This window comes from Uranotaenia lowii, chromosome 1 (genome assembly GCF_029784155.1).
Source record: "Uranotaenia lowii strain MFRU-FL chromosome 1, ASM2978415v1, whole genome shotgun sequence".
Lineage (NCBI taxonomy): Eukaryota > Metazoa > Arthropoda > Insecta > Diptera > Culicidae > Uranotaenia > Uranotaenia lowii.
The window spans coordinates 51,066,343-51,093,141 of NC_073691.1; the positions used below are offsets into that span (position 1 = coordinate 51,066,343).

The window sequence follows — 26,799 nt, forward strand, 5'->3', positions numbered from 1 at the left end:
TACTTTGGCACAAAGCTGCCACTCCAGAGCCGGTGTTGGAAAATTTAAAAAAAAAGTACTTCGAAATAAATATAAACATAATTGAAACAAGGATTATTTTTTATTGCTCAGTATTCAATAATTAATTTTGAATTGAAATATTAATTTCATACTAATTACAGCCGGTTGTTTTGAAAGAAACAGCTGGTTTCCAGCAATCTGGATTGCTGATTTTCCAGCTATTTGAATTGAACCGACATGACCGTTTGCTGTTTTTTTTTCCAGGAATTTCTATTTCTGGAAATTTTGCTGAAAAAAACAGCAGGCCAAAAACCATCAAAATTTTGCTGATTTTCAGCAAAAAAAAAATTAACTGTGTATAATAGTTTGGGACCCCTCCCTCTCACTGGAAGGGGAGAGGGGGTCTCTCAAATAAAAGTAACAAGTCTTCATAACTCGAGAACTGATCATGCCAATGGAACCAAATTTAGCATGGGAGTGTATTTCGACACGAGGAATGTTTCTATGATGGTTTGGAACCTCTCTTTTTTCCTGTGAGGAGATAGGAAGGTGGGAGGGGGGCTCTCTTACAATTCTTTACATAGCTCGATAACTAATCAAGCAAGTGGAACCAAATTTGGGATGTAAGGCTATTTCAATGCAAGAAATGTTTCTATGGTTATTTGAGACACCCCCCCTTCTTCTAGCGGGGAGGATGGAAAGGAAGGGGGAGCTTCCATACAGTTTTTATACATAACTCGAGAGCTTATCTAGCAAATGGGTCCGAATTTGACATGGGAGGGTAACCTCATGATAACGAAAGATCACGATTCATTCAGATGAAAAATACATCTTTTTGGACTCTAGGGATCAATTACACCCATAACATACATGTTGGAAAACTTCTTCTTAAAAAAATTGAGAGTTTACTATTGCTTTGAAAATATGGCATTATGAAGATCATATAATACTCCGACGATTGATGTATTGGAATAAATATGTTTATAATAATTTTTTAATATGAGAAACATTTTAAAATGATAAAAAAAAGATATTCAAATCACATTTTGTAAAATTTTTCAAACAAAGTTTAATAACTCGAAAATTAAAATTTTTAAAATTTGTTAAGATAACAGCATTGTTGTTTGGTTTTGTTTGGCACATTTCGCTAGAACATTTGATATTTGTAAGACATTTCTGTTTCGAAATATAGCGAAGGAATCAAGTATCCCCAGGGATCAAGTATCCTCATTCTCCCCTACTACAGACACGTTTGCATCTCTCGCCATTGTATTTTTTTCTTAATTCCCGATTTTTTTCCTAGCGTATGATTCATCAAAATCCTCGTTACTGTGCTGTAATGGTTTGCGCAGATGTATGATCTTTCTTCTATTAATCCAATTGCTTTTTTGGTTTTTCGGAAGCAATAATTACGCTTCACTTCACACGCGAGCCTGTTGCGTTAGACTATCTAGCACTTGTAATCCGAATGCTTGATGACATGGCGTTTGGTTTTGTGATTGGACATATCTCTTCAAACAATATCTAAAAATATTACACAAGTGTATTGATTTTTAAAGATATAACTATTTTTAAAGATTATCATCTTACGAGCGGTTGCTTGACAAACCTAAAGAAATTCTAATCTTGGTTCGGAAAGTCTTCACTGGCAGTAATCGTACTTTGGGTAGGCTTTCTAGGCCGCTGCAAACTGACACTATACGATTTTTCCAGCAATTTTAACATTAAGAAGATTAAACAACAAATAGATATTGTTCTATCCAATATTAGAAAATGTATTCTCAAACTCCGGAGTTTTAGGGCTTTTTTCAATGTTTTGCTAAACTGCTATGCGTTGTGACATTTGAGCCAATAACATCATGATTCCAAGGATTGTTCCAGTTCACTTCACTTTTTGATGTCATCTTTTTTTCATAAAATAAGAAATACTTACTCAAGAGCCACAGAAGTTTAAGAGTTATAAAGTAAAAAAAAACAACATAAATAACCAAAGTAACATGGAACAAAAATATTACTTTAATATCAAGGAATTGGGTTAAAACTTATCTAAATAATTCAACAAATTCATCTAAGTACTTCAATATTACTTTTTCTTGTACATAAAACTTTTTCTAGCAAATCAATACGCGAATCGTTGAGGCGTAAGAAGGAACGTTGTCTTCAAGAGTCAAATATTAATTGAGCAAAATCGGTAAAAAATGTAACATAAATGAATATCACCGCGGTTCAAATAACAGTTTGGCAAAACATTCCGAAGCCACTTGGGATCTGCAATAAAAGATAAAATGTAAAAACCTTGTAGTCACCATAATTTTAAAAATAATCTTACTGTGAAGCGGAGCAGAGATCGGTAAACTTGAGCGCATACCGGGACATGGCGTAGGGATAGCAAGCCCGGGCGTACATGTTGTAGTTCATCAGCAGGACCCAGGCGATGAAACTAAACGGCAATCGATCCAACTGCTGAACCATCTTGTTGCGTTGTCCGTGATGTTCGACGATGAATCGCCACATATTTTGCAACATCACAGTGACGCCCAGATTGAACACGTTGTAGTTGGGCGATAGCCAGTAGCTGACTCCACTCAAGAATCCGGCGATGGTACTGTCATGGGGGGACATTTTTCCCCGACGTTTTGCAAGATAGCAGCTGATGTACTACAAATTGAGTAAGAAAAGTCAAAATTTTAAAACTTATTTTTTTTTATCGAAACTCACCCTAAACAATCCATTGTACAGCGCCAGAAAGGCGACAAATTTGAATCGAATTTTTCGCAAATCGGTCACCAAAACCCATGGATCCCGTCCAGCTTTCGGCGCCGATCCGATCAGCCGGCGTGCCACTTCCAAAATCATTCCGAAGGTGAAACTGGTCCTGAGGCCATCCTTGATGTGTTCCACACAGGAATCCCGATGGAAGCATGCCTTCGTGACCCGATCACTTTCGGGGTTGTAGTTTTTCCGGACCGGAGCGAAGAACCTGAAAGGTAATTTAAAAACCATGGTGAAACGATTATTTTTTTCCGTATAAATTTTAATTTTATACATAAATAACAAAAAAAAATACCAGAATTCAGATGATTTTAATCGGTAAGCTGAATATCCTATAATTCCACTGCATATCATGAACCATAATGTTCCGAAAGTTCGGGAAGTTCTCCAAAATTCTATCAAGCGATTATCTCTTGATTTTATAAATGCTTCAAGAAACTAGTTCAATGAAAAACAAAACTATTATAATAAAAGACATTTATGGAATCACAAATCACAGTCCATACCACATTGAACGAAGATTTGGCGTGGGCAATCCGGATTTCCGAGGACGGAAGCAACCAAAATGCCAAAGACCCCAACGAAACCGGAAGAAACCAACTTTTCACTTCCAGCACTCGACCAAACCACCAATATAGGGCGCAGAATCCCACATTCCAACTGTTAACCAAAATCCACGAGTTCAAAACACTGCAACTCAGTTCGGTTCCAACCTGTCGGAATATTGTCACCGGATCTGCCTTTCGACCGTAAATCATAAGAAGTAATCTGATTGCGAACAGAGGAGTCATAAATCGGGCAATTCCCCAACCAGTTCGATTCAGCTGAAGCAGAATGTGCTCCTGGCAGGAACTATTCGGATGCAGACAGGAACAAGTTAGTTCCGGACCCACAATCTCGTAGAAGTACTTGCTGAGGCTGGACATTGCAAAAAGTGTGACTATTGTATGATCAGATGTAGTCCAGAGCTGTTTCTTGAGATGCGTACAGTAGTAACATGTATTTAAAACTGCAAACCATGATTCAGAATACGAGTTAGAAGCGAACCAGTGCCTCGTTACTAATTTGGAGTTTTTGTGTCTTCGCACTTAGTAGGAAGACTTGTTTTGATGTCTAGACTACTGCAATAAAATGGTTCAACAGGAACAACGCGTCATCAATGTGACTTTTTTTGTTTAGATTAAAGTCGTTTTACTATCTTTATGTCATTCTTAACTTTATATCAACGTTGCAGTTGACGAACAGTCATTGATAAACTTATCCGGTAAAACTGTGACCGATGTTTATTCTTGGACTCGAACTTGCGGACATCACCTCAGGAGGCAACTGATTTGCCAACTGAGTTATATCACAACCTCAATGTGACTTTATGAGATCTACTGATTGGTTTATATTAGGGAAGTGTTGCCCAACGAGGCAAACTGGCTCAACTTGCTAGTGTGTCACGGTGTCTCTGGGAGAAATCTTCATTTTTTGAAAATTAGCATCGCTAATTTTCGCACCATTCGAAAGCTGAGACTTTTCCCTTTCATTTGAGTCCAAATTTTAAATAATCCATAGGAGGGGGGGGGGCTAGAACAATTTATTTAAATTTTTAAATTTTCGCCATTTTAAGGTTTTTCCAAAGACAAAATCATATTAATCACTGTGAAAACGCTTGTCTTATCTTTAGAGCATAGGTGGCCAAACCATGGCCCGCGGGCCACATGTGGCCCGCGACCAACTTTTTATGGCCCGCGAAGCTAATTTTGGAAAAGCCATGTTCTAAGAATTGATCGATTTTCTTGGTCTACGTATAGCATTTGGAAAAATATATCTGAATCTACTCTAACTAAATTCAAAACAATAAAGATCTGAAAATCGCTGAAGTGATATAAGGCAATGAATTAAATGTGTATAAAATTTCAAAAATCAAATTTTGAGAAAACACGCATTTAAACTGATGTATTTGGACATTTTCCATACCATTTTCAAAACATTTGCAATTTTCTCACAAACGTAAAAGCATGCGAATATAATTTTTAAAATCTTTAAAATTCAACATGGAGAATTGTTTAACATTATTTACTCAAAATCGATAATTTTTGCACTTATATTCCTCTGGCTCTGCGGGCCTCATATAATTTTACACAAAAGGTTACCGTCACTGTTTAAAATAAACAAATACAATTTCAATTTAAAAATTGTCAAAATTGTACAGTATTTGACACATTATCTGTAAATTCCATTACATATTTTTCAATGTATAGTAGGATCAAAATTGTTTAAAAAACGTAAAAAATCACCGAAGCATATCAACATCATAATTCAAAGTATACTTTTACAACTTCAACCATTCGTAACATGAATTCTATTTTAACAATTTCGTTCATCTATCCGAATTGAAGAACTTTTGTAAATTATGTAAAATGTCGAACGTTTGCTTTGTAAATTTTTCTATTTGTTATTGTTTGCTTTGACAGAGAATGATACTTTTATGAAAACTAAACAAAATCCAAATATATTTTAATTAGCATCTTGCTTGCTGTTCATAAATCAATAATGAAAAACTAGACAGAATTTACAGTTGGGTAGTAAAATTCAACTAGATACGGTTTTGTATTCGCAAATCACTCAGAAGAACGATTTCTTTAAGCAAAACTTTGACTTGAAAAAGGTGCAATGATTCAAAAATATTCAAATTCGTATTAAGAGAGTTCGTTGAAAAAAATTATTCTTTCAAATGTCAAAAGCTTGTGAAAGCTACTTTTTTTCAACAATAGGGGAGAGTGGGGATACTTGATCCCTTTTTTCTTATTTTCACCATATCTTTTAGGAAAAATTTTGCAACTCGCCGTCTTTGACATTTTCTGACAGCTTGTAACTTCAAGTTTCTATGTTCCAAAAATTAGAACGATACTTGAACCCGTTGATGAACTAGAAGCATTTTCGTGGGAGTAAAAAAATTGCGATTTTTCTGAAGTTAGGGGAAACATGATCCCCTATTGAAGGAGACTTGATCTTTTATTCAGGAAGCCCTAATCCTTGTATAAAAATCAAACAAAACCCCATGATAGAATGTTAATTGACTATTTTGGTCATGTTTGTTCTCATTTCACAATTTATAGCAGACATATATAGATAATTCTATAACTTTGTCTCAACGCTAATAACATTGCATACTTAAAGGCGCTATTTTTTATAATTAAGAGAAAATAATTTTTTTTGCTCTTTTCTTCAGACAATTGTTTGATAAATATTAGTTTTTGGATAAATATTAGTTATTTCGTAATCAGCAATCATAACGATCAATTCAGAAGAAGAATATGCCATTTGGAAGGGGGATCAATTGTACCCAACTCTAGGGGATCAATTGTACCCATAATCAACATTTTAGAAAACTTTTTCTGAAAAAAGTTGAGAGTTTTCCATAGCTTTGAAAATATGGCATTATGAAGTTCATTTTACGCTCGAACGATTGATACATTGGAATTAATATTTTTTTCATAATTTTCTCATGTAAGGGACATTTTAAAGTGATGAAAAAAGATCTTCAAGTTACATTTTGTGAAATTTTTCAAACAAAGTTCAATTACTCAAACAATTATTTTGTTAAAAAATTGTAAACTACAAGCATTGTAACTTTGCTCATTTTGGCACATTTTTCTAGAACATTTGATCTTTGTAAGACATTCCAGTTTCGAGATATAGCTAAGGAATCAAGTATCCCCAGGGATCAAGTATCCTCATTCTCCCCTAATGGCTAAACAAATTTTCACTTTCATAATTATGTTACCACAGCATCAGCCAGCTTTGGAAAAGTTTCCACTCTGGTTTTTGAAGTCATGGATATACATCTATTTCTGGTCCAATAGAAACCTGAAGGGCAGTTCCTCGAATCAACGATTCTAGGCTGCAGCAGCGATGGAGAGGGGATTTCTTCACTGGAGCAGGAAAAGAGATTTAGGCATATGGTCCGCCACACAAAATTGTCGACCTAGTAATAGAATCCGAAGATTCTGTAGAGCACATATCACCGGCAGGAATTTAAACAACGCTGCAGTGAGAAACGTAAGTCCTTTTTTCTTCTATACTTTTTTTAAAAGATGCTTGGCATTTTGCCACTTATTAAATTACTTCAAATGACATGTGCCACTCAGCACAAGAGTATTGTTATATCAAGCCTTAGTTCTTTAAGCTTTTAATCAGGAATCCACGAAGTTTAGGACAAAATGACTGGAATTTTGAAAAAAAATTGTCATTGTGCAAAACGACGTCTACGCCAAATGCGTAATGTGAAAGGGCGCAAGTGCATGTTCACTCGAAAAACTAAATTTATGCCTGAATCGAATGCATTAGCCTATTTCTCATCTACTTTTGCATCGCATATAAAATTTTCAGACTATTCTGAGCAATATTTTAAATTCTAGAATTAAAAATGGGTTGCAAAACTTTAACAGCGATTTTCTCGAAACACTTGAGGTGGCTCATACGACCTAATCACAACAAACTCTAGATTTGATCTTTGTAAGACATTCCAGTTTCGAGATAAAGCTAAGGAATCAAGTATCCCCAGGGATCAAGTATCCTCATTCTCCCCTAATTTTGAAGATGTTGAGGTACGTTAAAACCATTGTTATCAAAGTTACCCCGAAACTCGAAATCTGGTTTTGTAACAAACATTTAATTATAACCACCAATGTCATTTGAATTTACTGCAGTCAATGATCATGTTTCATACTCCTCACCTCAGTAAGTGTTTTAAAACTTTTAGGTATTACGAAATAGCAAACCCCTTCAAAAATATTCAAAAATGAATGAAAAAAGTGATCAAAGTTCCCCCAGTTTACGGTGCTTTAAGGGAAAATTTAAAAGCGAGGAATAATTCATTGCAACGCCGGAAAAACACGTATTTGTTAAAACTGTATGTTGCTTGTTCCAATCGCCGCTCACAAGTGTACCAATGGTCGCGCACGTCTTAATAAGAGTTTAAACAGTAAATAAGGTATTCAAACAGTTTAAAATGTTGTTTACATGGCTCTCAGGCTCATTGTGAATAATCTCAGGTAAGGCTTTTTATGATTCACACATCAAACACCGATTTGTCTCCACTGTTTGTAAAACTAGTCTGGTGCTGTCCCAACTTTCGAATGATGCAAAAATTAGCGATGCTTATTTTCGGTAAATAAAATGTTTCCATCAGAGACACCGTGGTGTAACCAGTGCGTTGTCCAAGAAGCCCAAGATCAGTGAAAATCAACGGAACAAATGTGGTTTTATTGGTGTAATTTAACTTTGTTGTGTACAATTTATAAGCTCTTGGTGGCTTTTAGTTTTTTGTGCTTTGTGATGGGTCGTCTTAAGTCCTGCTAAGGAGAAACGATTTTTTTCTATGAGCGATGGAAAATAACAAAATGGCGCTTTATTCCCCGAAGAGGGACTTTGCCCAGCAAGGTCATGAAAAAAGAAAGCTCTGTGAGGCTTGTATAAAAAAACGCTCTGTGAAGCTTTCATTAAGAAAAAAGTAGCCCTGTGAGGCGTCAAAAAAGTTGCCCTGTGAGGCTTAAAGAAGCTCTGTGAGGCTTGAAAAAAGTAGCCCCGTGAGGCTTTAGAAAAAAGTAGCCCTGTGAGGCCTTAGAAGAAAAGTAGCCCGCTGTGAGGCGAAAAAAAAGTAGCCCTGTGAGGCGAAAAAAAAAACGTTGCCTTGTGAGGCTTATAAAAAAAAACTCTGTGAGACTTGGGAAAATAGCTTTATGAGATATAAAATAATAATCCCCTGTAATGAGAAGCAAACCAAACAGTATGAAGAATGATAGGATGATTGGGTTAAAAAAATATTGTAATCAAATTGTTTTGTTTTAAAAATAAAAGAAACTTCCAATAGGGATACCGAAGAAGTATAGTATACAACGGTGAAACATGAGTGCTGTATAGTTCGTTGTTTTTGTAAATAAAAAGACGTATAGGGTTACCAGTTGAAAAAACTAATAAAAATACATGAAAAATGAAATGGGTTGTCAATTTGAAAAATGCTCTATGATAAAAAAGTTGCTATTTGTTTTTAAAAAAGTACTAGTGGAAACACTTAAAGGAAATTTGCGTAATGCAAAACTCTATAAAATAAAATAAAATCTAAGAAGAATAAACAGGAATGAAAACAATTTTTAACTTGATTAGCCTGAAGCACGAGATATATAAAACTCAAGCGTTGCTGAATCGTCATTTGTATCAACAGCTTACAGCTTGGCATATTGGCATCGATAGAATGTTGCATGGGATTTATGCGGTTCTTTTCTATGGCCATAGGAATCGCCTGGTTACCGACGTTGTTTCCGGAGAATGGGGATATTTACTTGACCGTCGCTGCTCCTCAAGGATGCGTGTGCTAACTGGTCTGACGAGTGAGAGAAGTGTTGCCAGTTTGGAAAATGCAGCAGATTCGTCGGATTCCGCCAATGTGGCTTTTTCAAATACTATGAATCATTTGCAATGCAACTTCGGATCTTAGGCAACGCCAGAGGCTCCGTTCCAACACTCAAAACTCTGACGATTTTGTATTTTATTTTGTTGCACGAGTAATTTCTTAACTCCTGGTTTTAAACTTGAAGGAGCAGCAGCTTACCAAAAGTTAGCGTATAAATAGATCGTTCTCAACTTGAAACGTTTCAAAGCGTTGCGAAAAGGCAACATCGAGAAAGAAGAGTGGTTCTGAAAGAAACGAATCACAATTACTAAACTGTGAAACTCAGGGAACTACCACCTATCAATACGTAACGTGAAATGGGCGTAACTGTTTGAAATTTGATCATCTTTTACTTGCTTGCAACAGCATTCAGGGTTCGGCTTAACCAAAACTCTGATCAGCGATTAAATCGTCAATACTTCTACCCCAAAAATTACTGTGACCATTAGAAAAGAAGACTTTAACAATAAAAAAGTTTTTCAATAATAATCTGGTTCTACGATCGATGTACAAAGCACAATATTCGTTTTATTATCTCCGTTGTAACCTAAATTGCATTTTAACATCATATTTTTAATCGTGAACGATTTCAACAACAATACCCCGGATTTAAATTAAAGTGATCCACAATACCTTGACAGAAAACGAAGAAACGATCATCGTAGATCCACATTAAAAACTATAAAAACATGCTTGGCAAATCTATCAAGTACAATGACATGCGAGTTAACTCAACTGTTAATCATTAAAGCTTTAACTATTTCTGAGAGTAGGGGAGGAGGGATATGTAGAGTATAAGCTGATGAAATAATATAATTCATACTCCTGAAGAAATCAATTTCAGTAAAAAACAAATTCTATCAAAAATTCGTCAAAATAAATATATACGATTTCTTCCAGTGCATTGCTTTCGAGTTATGGTAACCTTTCATATTGAATTCACCTTGTTTGATCAACTTAACAAGAAAATAAATCGAGAATTCGCTCGGACTCTCTCGGACGAACAAGACGCGCACAAGTTCGTTAATACGCACGCTCTTGGTTTTGATCTTCGCGTATTGTGTCGATGTCATGAACAGGGTTGCCAACATTTATTTTCAAAAATCAGGGAACTTGCGAAATAAAAATCAGGCAAAATCAGGCTACGTAAAAGTAACGGAAATTTCGCTCAAAGTGATGACCTTTTTTTTGGTCATCGCTCCACATTTTCACTCCAATATGTGTTGTGTGCCTACTTAGTTGAATAATTCTGCTGCATCAAAGCAATCCCTTCAATTCTCTTTTTCAATAAGAATTAACGGGAATCTTTCGATTGCTTTGATTCAGCCCCTTTTTCACTTTTTCACTTCAGCTATGGTACCTACTCCAGTACCCATTTTTCATGACATTCGCAAAAATCAGGCAAAATCAGGCATATTTTCAAAAATCAGGGAAAATCAATGGCTTATCAGGTTGTCAGGCAGAGCCTCGAAAAATCAGGCAACGCCTGAAAAATCAGGCATATTGGCATCTCTGGTCATGAACTAAAAAAAGAACGAACTTAACGAAACACAAGAGAGAGCCCGGCTGAACGTATACGATGGGGGTTAAACGAATCAGTTATGAGAGTGACGTTAAGATGACAAGGTGTGTTGCGGAATAGAAAGTAAAAACAAATTTCGACGTGAAGCACAGAATACGACACTCACCTCACCTCACCACGCAGCATAGTTCCACGAACGGAGACAGAAGGGAGTGAGGTGCAGGAGTAGCCCCGGAGTTCATCCTTGGCACTCATCTTCAAGGTAGGAAGAGCCCATGTTTTGTGATGCGTTAAAGTTAGTGGAATAACCATCTTGTCGACCCAATCAATAATAAAGGGGGAAAGTTCGTTTTTACAAAGCTCAGTATTTTCTTGTGCTAGCTAGAACGCGGATAGCCGACCCTGAGGCTTATTGAAGGGGGTTCTCAAAGGTGCTGAGCAGGCTTACCAACCCATAGGTGAAGGTAGCCGCCTCAAGCTCGAAATTTCGGGACTAAGCGAAGTCCGTGAGCCTAACACTAGATAACACAAGACACAGTCCGCGCAAGTTCTGCTTCTTCTTCTGATTCTATTCGCCGATGCTATTTTAGCATGACTCCGGACTGCCTTATCTACTAAATCCTGAAATGGTCAGTAGAGTTTACAATTCTATTTTTGTTTCTTCGTGTATACCAATTTTCGTAGTGTGTATGTTCATTTTAACGTTCGTAGACTTACAAAATTTCCTTAAGCTTCAGATCCCTGATCGTCTGATTACAAACCAGACACGCTAGCCATTAGGCTAAACGACTGCCCCAAGTCCTGCGTTACTGTGGCATACGAGGATAACACGCTACTCGGGAACAAGGAGTTGGTTTCCTGTTAAGCCCGCAGGCCCATGCGGCCCTCATAAGATGGGAACTGATAAACGAAAGAATAGTTGTAACCAGATTCAGAACACGGGTTAGAAACCTTACAATAGTTCAGTGTTATGCGCCCACTGACGTTGCCAATTTGCAGTAGACAGAGCAGTTTTACAGTCAACTGAACAGCGTGGTAGAGAAAATTCCGAAGGGTAGAATTCAAATCCTTTTGGGCAACTTCAACGTAAAGATTGGCTCCAACAATCAGGACCTTGAGCGCATCATTTGGCGCCATGGCCAAATTTGTAGAATTTTGTGGCAACAATAACAAGGTGATCGGTGGATCGCTCTTCCCCCATCGACCAGCACATAAGGTCACTTGGGTATCCCGAGATGGCCGAACAGAAAATCAAATTGACCACATCTGCATCAGCCGAACATGGAGAAGGAGCCTTCTTGATGTCCGCAAAAAACGAAGCGCAAACATTGCATCTGACCATCACCTCGTCCATGGACTAAGAGTTGCGCGTGTCCAACGGCGCAAGGAGAAAGTCGGGTGTCGATGCGACGTCCACCGGTTGGAGAATCCAGATGTGAAAAGGGCATCCAATGAGCAGCTAGAATCCCAAGCCTCGGAATTTCCGACAGACGGAAAACAGTGGTGTTATGTTAAGAATGTCTATATCACAACGAGCCATGATACTCTCTGTGTAGCAGATTATCGCTTGCGCGATTGCCCTGCCCTAACAAATGGCATCGTCGGCGCTCACAGCCTTACCGAAGTGAACTCATATCTCCCTCTCTCTATCTCTGGCACAACGCATTAACACACATCTGTGATGTGCACAGTACGTTAACGGTCTTCGGCGAGTTAAGGTGTACGTCTCCCGTTCAGCGAGTATAGCGCGAAGCTTAAGTTGCACAATGGCGTTTCCTTGCCAGGAGATTTTTTTTGCGGTAGGGCTGAACGGGAGGCACTACCTTTGGTCGGTTTTGCCAAGGTAATTAGTGAAACAGTGTGTTGTGAAATAATATTCGGCAGATTCCCGGTAAGTGAATTCTTTTTTTTCATTTCGAATTTGGAAGAAACATGATGCTCTGTTGGGGTATGGTGTTATTTTTGTAAGAGAAGTTTGATGATGACAATTTTTTGAAAAGGGACTAAGCTTGATTTGATTTAGTTTTCGCTGAGTGTTCGATTTCTGCGTCGTGAAAGAAACCTTTAAGCATAGATTCATTAAAAAAAATGGCCGCTGATTTGTCCCAAAGTTGAGCGTTAGGTTTTTTAAACATTTACGTGGAGCTCGCATGAAAATATGTGTGGGTGGCATGGTTACCTTTGCGCATTCAATTTATGGGGTTTTAACTAGTGATGAGCTGATAGCCTTAGTATATTGAGAGTGTTTGCAGACAGGAAAGAGTTACACATACATCTTGGCTAAACTACAAATCGTTTTCTCAAAGTATTACAGGACAATGTGCAAATACACTTTTATATGTGTTGGGGAGCATATGGCGTATGAGAGAAGATAATTAATATCGATTTTAAGCAAAGGAAGTTGTCGATCTATTATCAAAGAATTCCACGTTTTGCTGCTGAGCATTCGACTAAAATTCTGTAGATGGGTAGGAAAAGATTGTAAAACGGATTGATGATTTATGCGTAAGTGTTATAACACTTGGATGAAGCAGAATGTCTAGCAGTGAAAAGAAGGATTGCAAATACTATTTTGTAAATCTTGCAATATCACCTTTTGAGAAATTTAACAAGCTTGGTCTCCATCGATTTTAAAACCTTCATTACACACGTGCACTTCGTGTTCCATACTACTTGAATGATAACATTCTTTCTTCATACATACAGATTTTATTTTCGCAGTATGTTTTTATGCTTACAATATTTCAGGTTAGAAGGTGAAGTTTCACAGATCGTCGAATAGGTAATGATGCTCGTTCTAAAAATTTATGCGCCCAGTGCATGAATATGTGACTACTCATTTCAAGACAAATTTGATGAAACAAATGTTTGGGTGCTGATTAATTTGTCCAAGCTAAGATAATGATGGTTATTGATTGTCTAGGAAAATATTATTGACATGTAGATGAATCAAACCAATCTAAAAAAATAAAATAAATATAAAACAGAAAAAGTTAAGATGGAAGGATTTAGCTTAATGAGTGTGCAACATGAAGAGTGTTCTGAAGGTTCACTTTATGAGTTTTCGTTGGATCGGGAGGACCAACATGAAGAGTGTTCTGAAGGTTCACTTTATAAGTTTTCGTTGGATCGGGAGGACCAACATGAAGAGTGTTCTGAAGGTTCACTTTATGAGTTTTCGTTGGATCGGGAGGACCAACATGAAGAGTGTTCTGAAGGTTCACTTTATGAGTTTTCGTTGGATCGGGAGGACCAACATGAAGAGTGTTCTGAAGGTTCACTTTATGAGTTTTCGTTGGATCGGGAGGACCAACATGAAGAGTGTTCTGAAGGTTCACTTTATGAGTTTTCGTTGGATCGGGAGGACCAACATGAAGAGTGTTCTGAAGGTTCACTTTATGAGTTTTCGTTGGATCGGGAGGACCAACATGAAGAGTGTTCTGAAGGTTCACTTTATGAGTTTTCGTTGGATCGGGAGGACCAACATGAAGAGTGTTCTGAAGGTTCACTTTATGAGTTTTCGTTGGATCGGGAGGACCAACATGAAGAGTGTTCTGAAGGTTCACTTTATAAGTTTTCGTTGGATCGGGAGGACCAACATGAAGAGTGTTCTGAAGGTTCACTTTATGAGTTTTCCTTGGATCAGGAGGACCAACATGAAGAGCGTTCGGAAGATTCACATCATTAGTTTTCGTTGGATCGGGAGCACCAACATGAAGAGTGTCCTGAAAGTTCGATGGATCGCGCAATTAAAGAATTTTTAAATAACCAGTCAGAACATTTCAGTACAAGAGCTTGGTTTGGAGAACTAGTGAGCTGGTCTGTACATAATGGTTAGTAATAAAAATCACCTATGCTCTAGAATCTGGAGAACCAATAAAATATGTCTTAAGTTGTGTGCCGTCGGTTCAAGTAAATTTCCTTGTCATTCAATTCGAAAAGACTAAAAGGCTGACTAATGCGGATTGAAAGTATAACTTCTACAAGAGCGAGATGTGCAGGACAAAAATAAAGTTAATAGAAATCTACTGTTGGGTCGGATCTAATCCGAGGGGTTAACCTGAAGAATTTACTGAGTAGAGCTTAGAAGTGTTCCTTGTGTTCGTAGCAAAATGTCCAATACCAAAGAAAGGCTTGATTAACTTAGTAAGCTTTCGAACAGGAGGTTCAACAGCCATAATTAAAATGCTTGGTTTGGAGGAGACATCCAGTAGTTATCGTTTTCCAGTTTTTTTTTTCAGTTGCGATTGAATATACAACTGATGCTTAATTTAGATGGGATAACCAATTGAATTTCTATTTCTAACTTGGATTCATATTTTAATCTTTTCTTGATAGAGATATCCAATCAAAAAAAATCACACTGAATGAAACATTGATAATTGTTCACAGTCTAGTATCAATAAAACAGAAAAACATGAAATGTTCTCAAACAAGAGCAGAGCTTTGACGAGCCAACATACCTTTCTTGCGTGGCTCATGGAACAATCGAGTTTAATAGCAAAGTGGATCAAGATCAGCTCGTTTGGATGCAGCTTCTCAGAAGCATGCTTTACTGTCTAATTCGAATACAATATGAGGGATACACACCGGCACACGAATCCAGTAACACAGTCATTTTATAACAAAAAAATGGAGAAGTCGATTGATTGCTTCTAGCATACTACTAGCATATTCATCATCAGTTACGGTATAGATAAAGGTTCAAAATAAAAAGAACTATGATGTAGGTTAATTAAGAGTATTCGTAATGTAATATACAAAAGCTTAGCGAACAATCCAAATTCAATTAATTCATTTTTGTTTGCTTCAGCTTTTTGTGTAGGGGGGAGATGTGTAGCAGATTATCGCTTGCGCGATTGCCCTGCCCTAACAAATGGCATCGTCGGCGCTCACAGCCTTACCGAAGTGAACTCATATCTCCCTCTCTCTATCTCTGGCACAACGCATTAACACACACCTGTGATGTGCACAGTACGTTAACGGTCTTCGGCGAGTTAAGGTGTACGTCTCCCGTTCAGCCAGTATAGCGCGAAGCTTAAGTTGCACACTCTCGGTAAAGTTTGTGGAAGAAGAAGTGAATGGATGTCGGATGAAACTTGGAGGATGGTCGATGATCGGAGGAAGGCGAAAGTTGGAATTGAGCAGACATGTACCGGGTCAGCTAAATAAGCAGCTGCCCGCTTACGTTATGCGGAGCTGGAAAAGGCAGTTAAACGAGTTTGTAGACGAGACAAGAGATCCTGGACAAACTCCCTAGCCGAAGAAGAAGAAAGAGCCGCCGCCAAAGAAGATATCTGATTACTTTATGACATTCCTCGCCGCCTTACTTAGTGGTGCAAGGACTGATGCAAGAATGCCGCTGAAAGACCGAGCAGATCAGCTTTTGACCGATCGAACAAATTAGCTCAAACGCTGGACTAAGCACTCTTCCGAGTCAACAGAACCCGCAGCTCGAAGCGCCAACAGTGAGTCGCATTAATGGCGTCAATTCGGAAGCGCCCTCGCTGGTTAAAATAGAAGCGGCAATCAAAAACGTGAAATCCAACAAAACGCCTGAAATCGATTGCATCGCTACTGAGATGCTCAAATCTGACCCTGTCTTCCCAATAAACCATTAAGCCCTGTTATAAGCCGCAAAAAGGACATGCAACAGCATTTCAGTGCCTATTAGCCGTAAATAATATTTTTTAATGCCGATAGGCACTGTTGTAATGAAGACGTTGGCGCTACGCATTGGCGTATTTCAAAAGTGGGGTCAAGCCGTCAATCTGCCGAAATACACGCCAAAACTGGCTTATGGACAGCATTATAGTCGAATATAGAGCTTTTTGAGCTTTATAAGCAAGCTCTATATTCGACTATAAGGCTGAACTAGGGCCAATTTTAACGGCCTAATGGTTGCTTGGGTTGTTAACACAAATCTTGCACCGTCTTTTCGCTGACGGTGCAAGGTTTATGAAACTGAAAGGTAGAGATGTACCGAATAGTGGTATTCGGCGAACGGCCGAATACCGAATATTGACCTTTCCAACTATTCGGCCAAACGAATATTCGGTCGAATAACCTACTGAGTTTTTAATAAAAAAAAAACTTAAGCGATTATTTATATGCTTTCTATTTCTTCCATATTAATACCCCTAATGTTTCAGAGTTGATAATTTTCAACCAGATGATATTATCGGATGATCGGACCTACAAGATATTTTTTGGTAGGGGTCTTTCAGATTTTTAAAATGTCACCAATAACTGAAAAGACATCAGATGAGTCGTCGCGTTCCTGTGAAATCTGGGATAAAACGTGTCGAAACAGATGCCAAGCTTTTTGAAATTGCTTCTCTGATATTGAATTAGATGAAGCTTGGATTTGAGCAAGATATTTTCAGGATAGTTGTTGAAAAAAAAGATGAAATTTAACTTCAAGCATACCTTACTTTCATCCACACGTAACCACACGGTCAGGCATTCAGGACGATTTAAAAAAAAATTAAAAAGGACAAAATTTATATATATTTTGAAATTTTTGAAAAATCCATATTGAACACAAAATTATAACAATTTTAAAGAGTAATTTTAGTTTATTATTGGACTTAGCAAATAATCTGAATAAACTCGAGCAAAACTCGGGAAGTTTTATTCAATATCCGGGCATCCCGGCCAGATTTGACTTATCTGGATTTATGGACAAGCCGGAATATATCCCTCTTTATTAAACTATAATCAAAGTATAAAACGATACCGTTCAGATTCGGTACATCTCTACTGAAAGGCGTGCAACCCTCAAATTACTCTGCGAAGTTATCCTGAGCAGTATCGAAGAGAAAATTGACGCTACGCTCCGACGGCAACAAGCTGGATTCCGAACTGGACGATCATGTGTGGACATGATCACAACGCTACGAACAATACTGGAACAAATCAATTCAGAACTCTCTTCTGCTGGTGTTCGTTGACGACGCATTTTTCGTGCAAGATTTCACGACATTGTCTTGTCCGATACAATCCCGGTAACTGCTGGAGTGAGACAGGGATGTATCTTATCATTGTTACTTTTTCTAATCGTAATGGATGAGATTCTGCCTGAATGGATCGACTGTGCACCGAACCGAGGATTGCCGTGGAATCTTTCGGCAAGGGTAAGCTCGGAGACAAACTCTCAATTAAAAAAAAAGTTTTCCATAATGTATGTTATGGGTTCACTTGATCCCTCGATTCCGAAAAGATATATTTTTCTTCTGAACTGCTAAGCACGAAATTTTTAATGTTGATCAAATGACTAATATTTATCCAATAATTTTCTGATGAAAAGAACTCAAAAAGTAGTTTTATATAAAAATTAGAAAATTGCGCCTTTAAGTATGCAATTTAAATAGGGTAGTAAAGTGTAATGGAGCATCCTGCACACATATGTAAGTATGTAAATCCACGTGGATTTGTAATAATAAACGCCTTTGCGTATCAAAATTTAAAAAAAAAACTAGCCAAAACAAACCCAGTTGAAACAAATAACCGAAAACGTGTCAATCCTTAAAATGTTTAACGCAGGATAAAATTTGTAAACTAGAAAGCACCAGTCTTGTTTGGAATTTCATTTTCCCAACATATTATCATCGCTATACAACTTACCAAAATTCCGCTCCCTTAATCCTTAGGGCAGCAAATCCGATAGCAGCACTGACGATCATAAACGCCAGCGTTCCAGCTGCTTTGGACTCTCGCAAAAACTCCACCCACGGTCGATCTCTCGATTTAATCCAACACTCTAAAAACTAACATCAACAATCATCATCATTGAAGGTTTCCTCAAATATCACTTCGTACAAGCTACGATAGTTGTAAGCTAATTTTTCGCCTCATCACCTAATGGGGTTCTTCATTTTTTTTTTCAAGTCGCGTGTCCCTGTCTCTAAATCACAACTTCATATTTACCACATTGAAGATCGCCCTCGAGTGAGTACTTTTGACGTACTGTGGCATCCAGTACATCAGCAGCGTGCCGGCAATCGCCGAACCGTAGATGAAGCTGGTTCCGGTCATGCGTCCGTGCCACCAATATCGGGCACAAAATCCGGCACTCCAACTGTTGGAAACTGCCCATCCATTCGCGGTACAACAGAAAAGTTCGAATAAAGTCTGCCGCACGATTTCGATCGAAACGGTTCGCCGGCTATAGATCAGCAGCAACAGCCTGAGCACCGAAACCGGCACGAAAAAGCTCAAATTTCCCCCAACGGTGGTCCTGATTTGGGTCCGAATATTCTCGTAGCAGGACAGTCCCGGATGTATCGTCATCTGACAAGTGACATCCGGTGTCGCTATCTGGTGCCAATACTTGCTGACGGCCGACATTTCCTCGTCCTCCGGGTGGCCTGAGACTTTTCCGAACCACAAATCTAATCGATCCTTTTCGATGGACAGTCCACACAACTCTGTCTCAGAATTTTGGAATCGATCGTCGCTGATCGACGGCGTGATTGATGTGACGTCACTATTTCATTCTCATTGAGGTAGACAGTAATTTGTTCGAATGCAACTACGAATAGTTTTTGAGAGACCGAAGCGTTTTTGCGCCACCTCGAAGAGTCCATTGAAGCAGGAAAAAATTTGAATTGCGAAACCACATGTGATGACCCTCCGAATCGATAGAACCCTGAGACTGGACCAGGGTAAAGGGGAGGAATCTTTCAGGAGACTTGTTGTTATCAAACAAACTTTGACCAGCCAGTCGCGCGCATTTCGTCGGGAGGATCTTGAATAATTTGAGTGCAAATGGCTCGGCACTCTGCTGGCGGAAAGAAACTAATTAGAAAACCGTTAGTACCGCGGAAAATGAGTCTCATTAATGCTATTTACCTTGCATGTTCTCGGTGCGCATGCAAATTGGGTTTTTTTTTGTTCCGTTTTATGGTTCCACGTGAAAGTGTTCTATCCGAACCGGAGTGATAGTAACCTAGTTCGAAACGTAAACTTTTTTCGTAAGTTTTGCGACGAATGTGAATCGAAATGTTCGTTAGTTTTGCAAAATTTCTATTTCCAACCTTCTAAATCTGACGCATTTGATCGAGAGTCTAAAGTTTTTGAGGCACGTTTCTAGATGTTCTGCAACTTAACTGCACGTGATAGTTAATTTTGTTTAACAACTGCTTACTCATGCTCATACTCCAAACCAGAGAGTCACTTGTTTTTACGTCACGTGCTTAGTGAACAACAACTTAAAATCATCAAAGTAGTAATAAAGCCCCTCAATTTAGACTAGCAAAACGATGTCGACTCGGCAATTCTACACGAATAACACGCGCTGAAGTTTTATGCCATTGGGTAGGTAGTAAAAGTCCAAAGAAGAAAATGCAAATACAGTAGAACCCCGCTTATCAGTTGTAGTCGGGGGAAGGACCACTTTGGATTAGTGTAACCCAGGATCAAAGGGCGATCACGAAATTACTGCGACACCGAAAATGTCATGCCAATTTTCTTATAATGTTTAGAATAAAATCAAAATTATATGGTAGTTTTATACATATATTTACTTCAAAAATCGAAAGAAAAGTTAATCAATGGAGCTTTGAGTGTAAAATTTAACGCATTTTCGATCGATGTCTTAAAGTTTTTACATAGTCATCCGGTACCAGTTTCTCAGTTTTTTTTTTTCATTTTCTTAACCTTCTTGTCTTTGACTGTCTTCTTGTTCTTCCGCAGTTCCCGCTTCATCATTGTCCAGTACTGCTCCACAGGGCGTAGCTAAGGACAGAATTGGCCTCATTCCACTCCAGGGCACTTTTAGAATAGTGGTATGATGCATAATTTGGCCAAAATAGCGGAGCTTCGTCGTGCTGCTGCAAAAACGGCAAAATGCGCTTCACGAGGCACTCAGATCTGTAGATCTCGCCATTTACTGTGTCCTTTGTCACGAAGGACTCACTCCTTAGTCTCCAGATGGTCTGCCAAACGACATATTTGGAGATGAACTTTGACATTTTCTTCTTCTTAAATTTATCGTCCAATCCCTGAATTTGCTTAAAATCAGTTTCTATATACGTTTCGTCGTCCATCACACAGCTGCCATATTTTGTCAGCATCTTCTCATAGAGCTTCCGTGCCCGAGTTTCAGCCGTCGATTGTTGACGCTAATCACGGTTTGGGAAGTTCTGTACTGTCGGATATGGCTCAGATAGGTTGCTTCCGTTTCCAAGACGATTCCCGATCGACGCGTCTACAGTACGTCCGTACGCTTCCGTGCTCACCACTAATCTCCCCGGTCCCGAGCTGGTTGTCATTCACCCACTTCAAACTCTCAAGGTAGCATCATCTGTCATGGTGCATACAACTATCAAGGTAGTGTCATTTTGGGATGCGCATTTATTATAATGTTTAATGTAGAACCCTACATCCCACCCTTTCTTTAAAAGAAATGTTAAGAAATTTATCGTTCAATATGTAATGAAATCTTTAAGTTTACTTGGTTCTGATCGAACCCTGGTTGATCTTCCTGTTGGCTTACTAGCTGTTTGCTTCTCGGATGCCTGCTCTTCCAAACATCCCGAAGGTCCATCAACATCTATGTCGTCTGGAACAGGGGTAGACACTGATGTATCTCCTTCCGTTGGTTTTACAGGAATGACTTTAAGGTGTGTTGCACTTCTCCTGAATTCCTTTCCAGATGATGAAGAGCGAATCATGACGTCCGTCCCTTGTTTACTGGTAACAACAAATTCTTCGAGAGCGAATTCGGAATTTATCTTGTTATCTTTTTTCATCCGCTTGGCTAGAACATGATCTCCTACTTCAATTCCACTCGGTCGTGCTCTCCGGCGAAGATTAGCGTATACTCTCCCCTTTTCCTTTTGAATCATATCGTGGTCTCGTGCTTCCTCATCATTGCTTATAGATGTAGGTACACCTGGCAGCTTTGAACGTAAACGCCTTCCGAACATCAGCTCAGCAGGCGCTCGCCCTGTTGTAGGATGAATTGCTGAGTGGTATGTTAATAGATATTGATACAATTCCTTCCGCCAATCTTTTCCTAACTCTTGCGAAATTCTGAGGCGTTTCAAAATTGAACGATTTTGGCGCTCCACTTCACCGTTCATTTGTGGCCAGTATGGTATTGTTGATTCCAGATTGATACCCTGTTCAATACAAAAAGATCGGAACTCTTCTGAAGAAAATTGCGGCCCATTATCCGCTCTCAAAAAATTAGGGATGCCATATCGAGAGATTAATATCAACAGTTGTTCAATAACGCTTGTCGTTGTGATATCCCGCATCTCGATTATTTCTAAATATCGACTATAGTAGTCGATACAAACTAATAGACTTTCTCCCTCGGGGAGTGGTCCTAGAAAGTCTATGGCGATATGCTCCCATGGACCAGTTGGGAACTTCTTCCTAATCATAGGCTCTGGTGGATTAGGAGCGGACACGAGCGCACATCCTCGACAAGCCTTAACGAATGTCTCTACATGTTGATCCATCTTGGGCCACCACACATTAGCCCGCAGATGTGCTTTCATCATTCTGATGCCGGGGTGCCTCTCATGTGCCAGCTGCAAAATACGCTGCTGCAGCTCGCTAGGTATGACAATGCTATCACCTCTTAGCAGAACATCATCCACAACACATAGCTCAGTAACTATCAGTTTAAAACACAAAGGCAACTCGTCAAATTTATTTGCGGTTAGAGCTTCTTGAACCAACCTTATAGTTGAGTCTTCACGACTAGCAGATACAACTTCTGCCCAAGTCAGTGCAAAAGTATTGGTTCCAGCTGAAACTATCTCTTTGATTATGATTTCCTCTGATTCATCGAATGCTTGTGGGGTGAGCGTGTAGTCAATCGTGATAAGACATCGGCAATATTACTCTGTACAGGAATGTGAACTATTTTGTACTGGAAAATCTGTAGGCGTAATACCCATCTTTCAATGCGAGCACATGGTTTGGAGGTAGGAGCAAACAAGAATTTTAAGGCTTTGCAGTCCGTCAGAAGATTAAACTTCCTTCCTATCAAATAGTTATGGAATTTTTCAACGCTCCAAACTAACGAGAGGGCCTCCTTCTCGGTTTGGCAGTATCGCTTTTCTATCTCCGCAAGCGATTTTGATGCGTAGCAGATAACTCTTGCTTCTTTCTTGTCGTTTGTTTGGACAAGGACTGCCCCTAAAGCAACAGGGCTTGCGTCTGCGAACACTGAGGTATCATCCCTCGAGTTGAAAAATCCAAGACAGCTGGCTCGCGTCAGAGAAAATTTAATATCATTGAAAGCCTTTTCTTCTACTGCTCCCCAATGATATTTGATCCCTTTTTGAATCAATCTTCTTAGTGGTTCATCGAGCTCTGCTAAATTTGGGATGAATTTCCCCATATAATTGGTCAAGCCCAGAAAACTCCTGACCTCGCTTTCATTCACCGGACGACGAAAAGAAGCTAGAGCATCGCGTTTAACAGCGGAAGGGGTTATACCTTGCGGACATATTTTGTATCCCAAGAACTCAAATTCAGTGACGCGAAATTTGCATTTTGCCCAGTTAAGGACAACTCCTCTATCCTTGAGCCTTTTAAGGACCTAAAATCGTTGTGTGAACGAGAAAAAAAAACGAAGTAGAATCAATCATTGACATGTTGTTTATTTTCGTTTCTCTCTTATAACATCAAATAAATGACTCATACCTTTTCCAATCGGATGTCATGTTCTTCCAAAGTACTACCCTCAACGCCGATATCATCGAGATACCACCCAACAAACCAATAAGCCCAGTAATAAGCCGTATAAAGGTCATACAGCAGCATTTCAGTGCCTATAAGCCGCATACAGTGATTACAAATGCCAATAAGCACTGTTCCAATCCAATTCCCAAAAAGCCGTATATCAGCTAGGCAAGTGAATGTAAGTGCTTTTACCGGGCTATTAGTTGTCACTTTTATTGATTAAAGAAAACAAAAAAAATTTACTCCAACAAAAACCATAACAATCTTCTATGCAGTTGCAAGCAGATTTCACCAGTAAAAATAGTGACCACACTGAAGACAACGGAAGATAAGGAAATGAACGACGGCCAGGAAAACTTGATCATGCAGATCTAGGTGCAAAGGTGAGAGCTTGTCTATTTTCGAATTGCCGAAGGACGATTGATTGATTTCCCTTGAAGCTGATAAAAATCAAAGTGGATCGAAAAGTAATTAACTGCCTTGGGTACTGACACGAAAACCGAGTGAAGACTGCTAGGACATGGAAATGTACATATGGATCTGGTAGAAGGAAACCTCCACTGAGCAAACCTGCCCCTGAAGAATCGATTGCCCGTGAATTAAAAGTGTAAATGAGAGTCTAAACACGTTGAACAAAAAAGAAATTTTATGAAAGCCTGGAAAAAAGAAACATTATGTGCCAGAGTAAAAAATTTCTTAAAAAGTATACAAATAAAGCTTAGTTCTTTTAGAAATGGGACACTTTGTTTTGTTGATTGCAGCGCTCTTGGTGGTCGGATTTGTAAACCTTTGGCAGCGTTGTGTTGTTTGTAAACAGTACTGTCTACTTGATTTTTTTGAGAATTTTAAACTAACGCGGTACCGAAAAATTAGCAATGCAAGAAGAAAACAGAAAAAAAAAATTTGCTCAGTTACTTGAAAACCCCGTTCTTATCGATTCGGCAGCTATCCAAAATGTTGAAAATTCCCAAAAGCACCGTCGGGCGAGTGATAAAAAAATATTAGGAGACTCTCATGATTGTCCGGAAAGTTCAAATCAAGCGTCGGAGTGGAACCTATGATCAACATCTGCGGTTGAAGGTTATCAATCGGATTCAGGCCAACCCTAACATTTCGGACTACGATTTGGCGAAACAATTGAAATGGAAACGCACAACTGTGCGGCGGATTCGTATCTGGGAAGGCTAAAGGTGTTTCCGCAGACAACCCAACAGAACCCCCAAGCAACAAACAGTGGCCAGAACTAGGGCTCGAAGTCTGTACAACAGGATTTTGACGAAAAGATCCGGTTGTGTTTTGATGGACGACGAAACCTACACAGATAAAGAAATGTAATCCTACATTACAAGTGATTTTACATTTGTGCATCATCGCGCTGAAAAATTTGAAAAAGAGTATAGCTTCTTCGCATTGGACGAAAAATTACATGAAAATGCATGTTGAAACGCAGTGTCGGCATGCGACGTCTGTTTATATTTTACATGGTCGTTGTTTTCTGCTGCTGTTCAGCTTTGTTTTGAATTTAATTCCTGCGCTCAGAAGTCTACACTAAGGTAAGTTAAATTTAATTGTTCAACTACTCTGGGGTTAACCAATAGTTTTGAACAACAGTGGTGTTGATTGATTGAATGATTTGTTCATTTATATTTTACAGGAATTCAACAGCTGTGATTGGGTGTCATCCTGCAGTATCCTGAGGCTTATCAAACTTACTTTAAATTGGAAGCTGAAAATCCCTACTCACAAACAACGAATATTGTTACTTTAATTGTGCGGCGGCAAATTCTCAGCTGACAACAGTTGATTCTACAGTCGAGATAATGTGATTGTGATTATGCGAATAGCGTGTCCTCGTGTCCTAGCAGGTCCTCAGATAAAGTGTTGATTTTAATAAAAGATCTTTGTCCAAAAATATGTGTATTTTTATATTGATTTTTGAACACTTCTTGCATGAGAGTATTATGAAACGAGGCTGGAAATGTAAATCTACATTAAACAACCGACATAAATGGGGTCGGATATTTACATGCCAAGACCAGTATTCATACATGTAAATACCCGATTCCCTTCTACCCATGCTCTTGCATGTAAAATTCCATGAATATTTTTAAGTGTGTACGTTAAAGCTGATTTCAATCAAATACCAGGGATAAAATTTTATAAGGCTCGTGGTCGTGGAAGGGTTATGAACAGATCTAAGTTTATTTTTGCAGAAAAATTTGCAAAAAAAATATGATTTGGCATGGGATCTGCACCTGTGGTAAAAAAAAACGAAAGTTTTTGTAACGGATAAGACCATTAACTCGGATCTCTACAAAAAAGTGCCTCAAAAAACGAATTTTACCTTTCATCAGATCCCATGACGGTCCAGTAACTTTTTGGCCGGATCTGGCCAGTTGCCATTATAGCAAGGAGGTGATACAGTGGTACTACGAAAATCAGGTGCAATTCATCCCAAAACATCTTAATCCGCCAAATTGTCCCCAGCTTCGACAATCGAAAAATATTGGGCAATTATGAAGCAGAAGTTGAAGAAGAAGAGTACAATCACCAAAAACTTTCATCAGATGAAGAATTGGTGGCAAAAGTTGGCCAAAACCATATCTAAAAAAAGTGTGCGCGGATTGATGGAAGGTATAAACAGTAAAGTGAGATTATTTTTTAGAACAAAAGGTGAATAATTTTTTTAATTTTTTTTATGAAATAAAATTGAATTAACATTGTTTTGTTCCGAGAAAGTGTTTTGATTAAACGAACGGTTCATGAAATACACGCATTTGAAAGTGTCCCATTTCTAAAAGAACTAAGCTTTAAATCAAAAATTGGAAACAACATCTTCTATTCTTTCTTTCTCCGCTAAATTAGCATTATATATCGTCTTTTTATCGTGATTGAAGTACTGGGAATTGATAACAGTTAATATGTTTTAAGAATACCGAGGGGGAATTTCACTTTAAGTATGTCAAATTTTCCTACTTTGATGCGTGGATGAGATGGTTCATGGCGCAAAGGCGCTTAGAAATTAGAAATCAGAAGTTCGATTCCCTATTCGGGCTGCATTACTCCGTTCGGCAAAAAAAAATCAGCTGCGAAAAAGGTTAGAAGGAGATAGAAAATAAAAAGCTTAGGGGGAGAAAATAGACAGAAAACATAAACAAGTTTTTATTTTTGTTTTTTTTTATCCAGTGGATCCAGTGGAGACTAATATTTTGACATTTCTCGATAGGCCGTATAAGAGCCGAAATACACGCCAAAAGTGGCTTTTAATCAGCCCTATAGTTGAATATAGAGCTAGTAAGCTCTGTTAGGCAAGTTCTATATTCGACTATAATGCCTACTTAGAGCCAGTTTTTAGTGC

At 38.6% G+C, this 26,799-nt stretch overlaps 1 protein-coding gene across 1 annotated transcript; it reads right to left on the reverse strand.

Moving 5' to 3' along the window:
• Window positions 1-1,525: 1,525 nt before the first annotated feature.
• On the reverse strand, window positions 1,526-19,250 carry LOC129739588 (uncharacterized). The gene is made up of 5 exons (XM_055731062.1): window positions 18,666-19,250; window positions 18,363-18,505; window positions 2,719-2,980; window positions 2,330-2,658; window positions 1,526-2,268 (listed from the first exon to the last, which is right to left on the reverse strand). Exons 1-5 carry the CDS (start codon window positions 19,083-19,085, stop codon window positions 2,217-2,219), a joined length of 1,206 nt encoding a protein of 401 aa, XP_055587037.1. The 5' UTR covers window positions 19,086-19,250; the 3' UTR covers window positions 1,526-2,216.
• Between the last annotated feature and the right edge of the window lie 7,549 nt (window positions 19,251-26,799).